The 9,330-nt window shown below is 43.3% G+C and overlaps 1 protein-coding gene across 1 annotated transcript; it reads right to left on the bottom strand.

The window, feature by feature from the left end:
• Positions 1-8,165: 8,165 nt before the first annotated feature.
• On the bottom strand, positions 8,166-8,845 carry LOC123411938 (auxin-responsive protein SAUR71-like). The gene has a single exon (XM_045104900.1). It carries the CDS (start codon positions 8,728-8,730, stop codon positions 8,440-8,442), a length of 291 nt encoding a protein of 96 aa, XP_044960835.1. The 5' UTR covers positions 8,731-8,845; the 3' UTR covers positions 8,166-8,439.
• Between the last annotated feature and the right edge of the window lie 485 nt (positions 8,846-9,330).

Raw genomic sequence — 9,330 nt, forward strand, 5'->3', positions numbered from 1 at the left:
GCGCCCACGTGAAGCACCTTTAGTCCCGGCTTGGAACAGGGCCGGGACTAAAGGTTAGGCCTTTAGTCCCGCCCCTTTAGTCTCGGTTGGTGAACCGGGACTAAAACCCCTTACGGGCCGGGGCTAAAGGCCCCGTCCCCACTAGTGTAAGTTGTATAGGTGCACTAGTTCGGCGAAGAGATGGTGATACAAGTGCAATATGGATGGTAGATATAGGTTTTTGTAATCTGAAATTACAAAAACAGCAAGGTAATTAAAATTAAAAGTGAGCACGAACGGTATTGCAATGCGTGGAAACAAGGCCTAGGGTTCAGACTTTCACTAGTAGAAATTCTCTCAACAATGATAACATAATTGGATCATATAACTAGCCCTTAACATACAACAAAGAGTCACTCCAAAGTCACTAATCGCGGAGAACAAACAAAGAAATTATTGTCGGGTGCGAAACCACCACAAAGTTATTCTTTCTGGTCGATCTATTCAACCAACAAGTGTACCGGGAGTGCCGGGAGGGTACCGGGGACCATCGAGAGGGTTGTCACAATCTCATCATCTATTCAACCAACACACAGAACTTCAAAGAATGCCCCAAAGTTTCTACCGGAGAGTCAAGAATAAAACGTGTGCCAACCTCTATGCATAGATTCCCAATGTCACGAAACCCGCATCAAGTGTTCTCAATTCCATAAAGACTCAATTCGATAAGATAACTTCAAAGGGAAAACTCAATTCATTACATGAAGGGAGAGGGGGAAGAACATCATATGATCCAACTATAGTAGCGAAGCCCGCGGTACATCGAGATCATGACATCTCAAGAACACGAGAGAGAGAGAGAGAGAGAGAGAGAGAGAGAGAGAGAGAGAGATCAAACACATAGCTACTAGTACATACCCTCAGCCCCGAGGGAGAACTACTCCCTCCTCGTCATGGGGATCGCCGGGATGATGAATATGGCCACCGGAGATGGATTCCCCCTCCGGCAGGGTGCCAGAACGGGCTCTCGATTGGTTTTTGATGGCTACAGAGGCTTGTGGCGGCAGAACTCCCGATCTAGGTTTATTTCTGGAGGTTTCTGTATTTATAAGACCAGATGACATCGAGAACAAGTCAGGGGGACCCACGAGGGAGTCACGAGCTCCCCAGGCGCGCCCAGGGGGGTGGGCACGCCTCCGTGGCTCGTGGCTTCCTCGGGACTCCTCTCCGGTATCTTTTTATTCTGGTATTTTTGATATTCTTCATAAAAAATCACGGCGAAAGTTTTATTCCGTTTGGACTCCGTTTGATATTCCTATCTGAAAAAGGTCAAAAACAAGGAAAAAAACAAAAACTGGCACTGGGCTCTAGGTCAATAGGTTAGTCCAAAAAAAAAATAGCATATTTATGCATATAAAACATCCAAAGTTGATAATATAATAGAATGAAACGATCAAAAATTATAGATACGTTGGAGACGTATTAGTAAGAGTTGAAGAGGCCATTAGGTAAGCGGATGGACAAAATCACGACATATGCATGCACAATGCAGCACGTCATTTTATTCATCAGATGACAAATTATTGACTTCAAATTGTCATGAAATAACACGAATAGATAAATGCACATAAAAACGATGGGAATCCTTGTGTTGTTTCCCCCCGAAAGAAATTGGAAGTTGACCCACCGACTGGGACATGCACCTGTTCATACGCATGTCCACGATAGCATTGTGAACGGAATTGAACATAGTTTATTTCCACCAAGAGGCCGGTTGTATAGCGAAGCCATGCTTTATTCCATCGAAAACAAGTAATCTGGTAAGAACAACTAAACATCGAACCCAAAATACTCACCGAATAAGAAATAACAGTCAATATATATGATTTTTATTATAGAAATAATACGTACGTTGCACGTGCACGATTTACTCGTGTGAGACATACTAATAATATATTGGTGTGGAATAGTACGCATTTGATGTAAACAATGCAGATATATGTGTTTTAACTATCTAATAATATGAGTATCCTGATAAATATGTGGAGTAATTAATTACCTACTGTAATAGTACGTACTAGTAGCTAGCTTGTGCACGATGCGTCGATGCGTACCCTATAATTGCTCCCGACGCACCATCTTCTCCACGAGGAGATCCACGAGAGCAGAGGGGCAACCAGTCTTTAGCTGTTCAAAACCATCCGCTGCCATGAATGCATCCAGGTTACCCGGAGAAGAAAGGAACCGCAGGCATGCCGCGCTCAGAACGGAGCAGTGATGTCGCTCCGCCAACGCTAGAGCGGCAGCCACGGAGCCCATGTCGACGTGCTGGCACAGCGCCTCCTCGCAGATGAGCTTCAAATTTCCCAGCTCATACTCTTCTCCGAGAAGCGGTGCTCCGTTATGTCTCGAGTGTACCATGGCGCCTGCCGGTCCTGGTCGAGTACGCCGTGGCATCACCGGTCCTTGCGTGGCTGGCATGATTGAGGTAGAGGGAGACATGGGAGCCCTTGTAGTCCAACGACCCGTTTGGCCACAAAGAAAAAAACCAGTCGTGGCCGCCGAGGTTGAAGTTACCTGCTCTCATCTTGCCCACCGTCTTGCTGATTTGACTGTACCCATGGATCCGGAGGACGTGGGTGCCGGTCACCTGCCTCGCGACGATAGTTGAAGCGGAGAGGTGCTGCCGGCCAGCGCCGCGCAGGGCGGAGAAGAGCGCCGAGATTGACATGACAGGACCTAGCGTAGAGACGAAGGAGAAGACGATCGCACGCGGCTTGCAGATGCCACGAGGTTTTGCAGAAAATCAGGAGGTGCATGCTCGAGTATAAATATATACCCCAATTTGTTACTTGGGCTATGGACTTTGGTACATGGACGACCCAAATATATACCCATTACTTGGGCTACAATGAATTAAAAGATGAACAGACTAGATTAACCCAACTCCCCGCGAATAAAAAGATGTACCGTTACATGTAATAAATATTATAAAGTGAACGTCAAAAGGATTGACATGTCACATAAGAATAAGTTCAACACGTTGGTTTAACTCATATATGCTCTTTCTTAAAAAAGTGAAGCATAGAAGGTTTGGCACGTCACATAAGAATAAGGTCAATATGTGCGTCTAACTCATATGCCTTTTCCTGAAAAGGTCACACGTAGATATGAGTCTCTTTCAGAAAAAAATTAAGGTTGACTCCAACTAGAATTGATGTGTTGATATCAACTGATGGACATGATCCTGTACAATTATTGTGCACCGCAGTAAAACAATTTGAGGGCCTCCAAAGCGTACGCGCTCATCAAAAGAAGTTTTGTCACAAAAGAAAGTCAATATAAGTTCTGCCCGAACTTCTCTTCACCTCAGTTCGTCAGACTGGACAACTATAGCTGCATGTATTTATGCCTTATAGAAACAGCACGTGATGTCAACAAAAAGGATTACACTCTTAAAAAGGAAGAAAAGCACTTCCCTGGCATTGGTTAAATCTCTTTTTTTTTCTTGATAATATGTTTCTCATTCATATCATAAAGATCAAAATACAAGTCACATAAAAACCGACATGACAAAACTGAAAAGATAAAAAACGTTTCTAAGTTTGACACCAACGTCCGTCACCTGCCTCCGACACCACCAGAGCAACCACCGAATAAAAGAATGATGAATAACCTTCTCACCCTCGCTCGATGCGGCTCCATCGCTGATATGCAGCTTTGCGGACCTCCAAGGTGGCTCACCAAAACTGAAGTCCTTGTCATTGAACGAATTAGATCGGGGCAACAGCCCGGACACGCCATTGAACTCCAGATCTGACACCCCACCACGACTAAGACGTTGAAGTAGGAAACCATGCATGCCATCCACGAACCACGAACCCAGCACACGATCCGTCTTCCAGATGTCGTTGATACAGACGACAATCTGCATCCGCTCCTGGACTACCTCCCAAGCTCCGCGCCGACGCTCGAGGAAATGTCGTCGTAATGGCGGAGCCCGAGGACACAGGTCCACTATGAGGATGCCGCCCCTGCCATGCCATCCTACATCATTTCAACAAGAAGAGTATGTTCGTTCCCGTGAGGAGAAATAGTCATATTTTGGTGGCCTGGTATTTTCTGAATAATTGTGATCTTTAACTCGAAGCATTAAGTATATAGTTTAGACTCAAAATTCATTGATTTTTATTGGGGCAACACAGAAAAATATAATTCTTGCATATTTGAGTGGAATGGAAATTTAGGTATAAATTATTAAGAATATCAAGATTTAAAATTTAAATAATAAATTCTATGAATAAAATATTCCCTCAAACCATGTTGTTGACGCCACTCACTAAGAGCAAACAAAACAATTGTACAACATAGAAGATGAAAATTTAAAACTAATGAAACATATGCACTTGAGTTACTTTCGAAAGCGGCATGAGTCATGGGCAGAACATACATATGCACCACCGCGTGGGTCTCTAAGAAATATGGTATAGATGTTAAGTAGAGTGGGGTTTTTTTTTGCGAGGTTTAACGGTTTTGACTGATTAAATATAAAATACTAAGCCACCAAAATATGACTATTTCCCAACATCTATTATTCTCGGCAGCATGGCGCACTAAACTATTGTGTAGTCATCCGCGCGTACCTACCACACTTTCACAACATATGGAGACGCCGCTAGAGGGGGTGCTGCGTCAAACGGTGCATCAAGGATATAAGCCTTTTGCGAAGCGGTGAGGATAATTCTCAGATTAAGGACCCAGTCAACATAGTTACTTCCATCATATTTCAGCTTATCTATTTCTAGGAACGCATTAAAATTCAGGGGAGCTACTACGCGAGCCATTGATCTACAACATAATTTGCAAAGACAACTTAGACAATGTTCATGATAATGGGTTCAATTAATTATATTACTTAAGAACTCCCACGGGTTTGTTAGAGTGTAATACGATCCAAATTCACCAACCCAAGTTCGATCATCCGTGAGATGGGGTGGTTTCTATTGGAAATATGCCCTAGAGGCAAAAATAAATTGGTTATTATTATATTTCCTTGTTCATGATAATCATTTATTATCCATGCTAGAATTGTATTGATTGGAAACTCAAATACATGTGTGGATACATAGACAACACACTATCCATAGTGAGCCTCTGAAGGACTAGCTCGTTCATCAAAGATGGTGAAGGTTTTCTGGCCATAGACATGAGGTGTCGTTTGATAATGGATCACATCATTAGAAGAATGATGTGATGGACAAGACTCAAACTATGAATGTATCATATGATCGTGTCAATTTATTGCTACTGATTTTTGCATGTCAAGTATATATTCCTATGACCATGAGATCATGCAACTCTCGGACATCGGAGGAATGCCTTGTGTCTATCAAACGTCACAACGTAACTGGGTGACTATAAAGATGTTCTACAGGTATCTCCGAGTGTGTCTATTGGGTTGGTGTGAATCAAGACTGGGATTTGTCACTCCATGTGACGGAGATGTATCTCAGGGCCCACGCGGTAATACAACATCACAACAAGCCTCGAAAGCAATGTGACTAAAGAGTTAGTCACGGGATCTTGTATAGTGGAACGAGTAAAGAGACTTTCTGGTAACGAGATTGAACTAGGTGTGGAGATACCAACGATCGAATCTTGGGCAAGTAACATACCGATGGACAAAGGGAATAGCATACGGGGTTAACTGAATCCTTGACATAGAGCTTCGACCGATAAAGATCTTCGTAGAATATGTAGGAACCAATATGGGCATCCAGGTCCAGCTATTGGTTATTGACACGAGAGTGTCGCAGTCATGTCTGCATAGTTCTCGAGCCCGTAGGGTCTGCACACTTAAGGTTCGGTGATGTTTCAATATTATTGAGTTATGTATGTTGGTGACCGAAGGTTGTTCGGAGTTCCGGATAAGATCACGAACATGACGGGGAGCTCTGGAATAGTGCGGATGTAAAGATTGATATATGGGATAATAGTGTTTGGTCTCCGGAAGGGTTTCGAAATTCATCGAAAGGGGTTTCGTATGTTTCCCGAAATGTTCGGATACAAGAAAACTTTATTTGGGCCAAGGGCTAAAGACCACGAGGCTTTAGGAAGGTGCAAAAGGAGTGTTGTGAAGGTCAGGGGGCGAGACGCCAGGGACCCTGACGTCTGGGGCCAGACGCCAAGAACCCTGGCATCTGGTCGTGGAGTCTGAGGAGGACTCTTGCCTTGCGTGTCAAACTGACTTTGAGGAGGCTCTTTCTCCAAGAAACGACCCTAGGGCTCAACATATAAATAGAGGGGCAGGGTTAGCACCCAGAACACATCAAGATTTTCCCAAGCCGTGTGCCGGCAACCCAAACCCTCTAGTTCATCCTCCGTCATAGTTGATGTGTGCGTGTATGTGCTATTTAAGATGATGTACTCATGTTAGTTTAGAAGGGGCCTGGAAGAGAGATGTAGTCTCCGCCGGACCTTAGTTTGTGGCCGGTCTGCAGGAGAGCTCTTTGGTAGTGTGCGTGTGTGCGATTTCCATGAGGAGTATGATGCCGGAGTTAGTCTCCATGCCATGTAGTCTTCCATGTATGATGTCGGTATGTGCCGAGCCGAGTTTAGTTGATGGAAGCTAACATACAAGCCGTTCAGTGGCCGGGGCATTCTTCGTCATAACCACAGTGTTTTTGTTCATCTTCTTCTATCTTCGTCCCATGTTCGTCATTGGAGGACTACTCGGCGTTCGTCGCCACTGGGTTTGTCCCAACAGGCATATCACTATTTAAAGTTTGAACCTCTTCAAACCCACTTTTTTCATTTTTATCATTAGAATCATCACCCTCCAAGCTCTATTTTAGTTGATGCCTTCTAGCTAAAGTTGACTCATCTCCATTCCTTTTATAATCTATTTTCAAATTAGTAAACAAATATTCAATGTGAGAAGTATAAATCATTTTAAGATCTTCATCATGATTACGATTAAAAAAACTGAATGGAAGAGCTTTTTCTAAGATTTCTCGTCTCTCTCTCAACATGGCGTTCCTCTCCTTGCTCTCATTAAAAGATATTTTAATATTTTAATATACTCTTAATATCATGCTTTGATGGTAAATTTTTATTTTAATTGAATTCTCGTTTGGGTCTCAACCGGGCGAGTATTATGAGCAAGAAAATTCAACAGTGTTCTAGTAAGGCTCGGATTTGATTAAAATATGGCTTGCCATGGAAATAACCCTCAAAACATTCCATGGGCACGGAGATGAAATTGCAAAAAATCTCTACTACTTGAAGAAAATAAGTGAGTTTTCTCACACCACCTTTGGTCCAACTTTCCACTCCCAACATTTTTTCCTGATTTTTCAACCTCTTTTGGTTTTCATCAAACCGATAATGGGTAATTCAGTAAAACAGATCATCAGTAGTATAGCAAAATCCATGGTTCGTAAGGCTGCCCATAATGGGAGTATCATAGGTAGTATCATGCATGTCAACTAAGTAATTTTGATAAAGTGGCATACAATTAAATGAAAAAAGAGAGGGTTGAGTATCATATTATGATATCGTATCATATTAAATGATGTGATACTATGTGTCTTGCATGGCAATAAATAAACTACCTTATAATACTAACATATGATACTATGCATTACGGATGTGGTATCATACATTAGTGTCATATGCATGATACTAATATATGATACTACCCATTACAACCAGCCTAAAGTAAATTGTTTCTTATGACAAAACCTGATACCTATCTTTGGTAACTGAATAAATAGCAATAAATTCAGGCCAGGAAGTAAATAAATGTCACTCAACCTCTTATATTTGGTAACCCAATAAAGTGAATTAATCATGGGCATATAGGTCTAAGTTTAAGAAATGGCTGAAAATCTATATTTTACAACCAAAACAATAATTTATTTTCTCTCTTTGCTTTGCATCAAGATTTGTCATGTATGGTCCTTTTATTGTGATAAGCAATATTTGGCCCTGGCCCGTGGCAACGCACGAGCACATATCTAGTATATTAAAAAAATAGAGAGGCCTATATCTCAGCCTCTCCATCATGAGAAATAAACATGCGTCCACTAAATTGATTTCTCACTCGCTGAAAAAAGAACGAAGATCAACCAGTACCAATATTTATTTGAAAGGAAAATTAACTAGGATAAGAAAGGACAAATGCATACCGAATAATCAATTGATTGACTGACTTGTTATTTTTGACAGCAGGTCCAACCGTAAATTACAATGCGCATTATATAAGCGCACAATACATATGGCATATCCTGTCATGTCATTCCCCAGCCAGAGAAATCAAAATGGAAAGAGGAGAAAAGATGGGCAAGAGAGTCAACTAGTCAGCAGCACCAAAGAATCGTTCCTCAAGTACCCACGAATTCAATCCATCGATCGGGGGTCGGCCTGCTTAAATTGATCAGCTACAGAATTAATTATTAATCAGTAGTTCTTGGAGACGACGGCGGTGGTGAGCGCCTGCCTGAACTTATGGACAGCGCAGGGGACGCGGAGGATGCCCTCCTGCTTGTACCCGAACTCCTGCGCCGCCATGTCCAGCAGAGCTGCCAGCGACGGGTGCCGTAGCGCCTCCACCCGCACCACGAACCGCTCGCTTTCCTTGCCCTTGTCGCCGTCGCCCACCACCAGCACCGGCACACACCCGCGCGGCACGCCGCCGCTGCCGTCGCTCACCCGGTCCGAGAAGCTCAGCCGCCGGATCAGCTCCCTCATCGTAGGTAGATCGCTGACCAACGAACTGACCACGTCGGAGATAGTATATGTTAGCTAGCTGCTAGCTAGATCTTTGGTTTCGACCGATGTGAATGCACATGTGCCGTGTTTGTGATTCTTGGCGTTGGCTTGGGGCTCTCTCCTTTTATAGCCGATGGAATGTTTGATTGGATCATGAGTCCTCCAGAGCGTGTGGTGAGAGAGCGAGAGCGAGAGCGAGAGCGAGAGATGTGGCGGGTAGAGGGAGGAATGGAGCGTTTACTGTTCTGTGGTGAGAGAGCGAGAGAGGGGGAGATGTGGCGGGTAGAGAGAGGAATGGAGCGTTTACTGTTCTGTGGTGGCGTTTCAGTCGTGATTGGGGTCAACCTCGCTACTCGGTTCAAACATGTTGGCTGTCGTCTCATCAGCATCGTTGAAAGTTAAGACCATGGAATTTGGTTAGCTACAAGGCATTACAGTACAAATACTACTGTCCTCGATTGCCCATCTAGTAGCTAATAAGACTCGGCTGGTCAGTGTGCTAGTAGAATTTTAAAAGTTGAAACAGCTTGTGCATGGGCATAGATTTAATTTATTTTGCAGGGATGTGACAAGAAGAAT

Source organism: Hordeum vulgare, chromosome 7H (assembly GCF_904849725.1).
Source record: "Hordeum vulgare subsp. vulgare chromosome 7H, MorexV3_pseudomolecules_assembly, whole genome shotgun sequence".
Taxonomy (NCBI): domain Eukaryota; kingdom Viridiplantae; phylum Streptophyta; class Magnoliopsida; order Poales; family Poaceae; genus Hordeum; species Hordeum vulgare.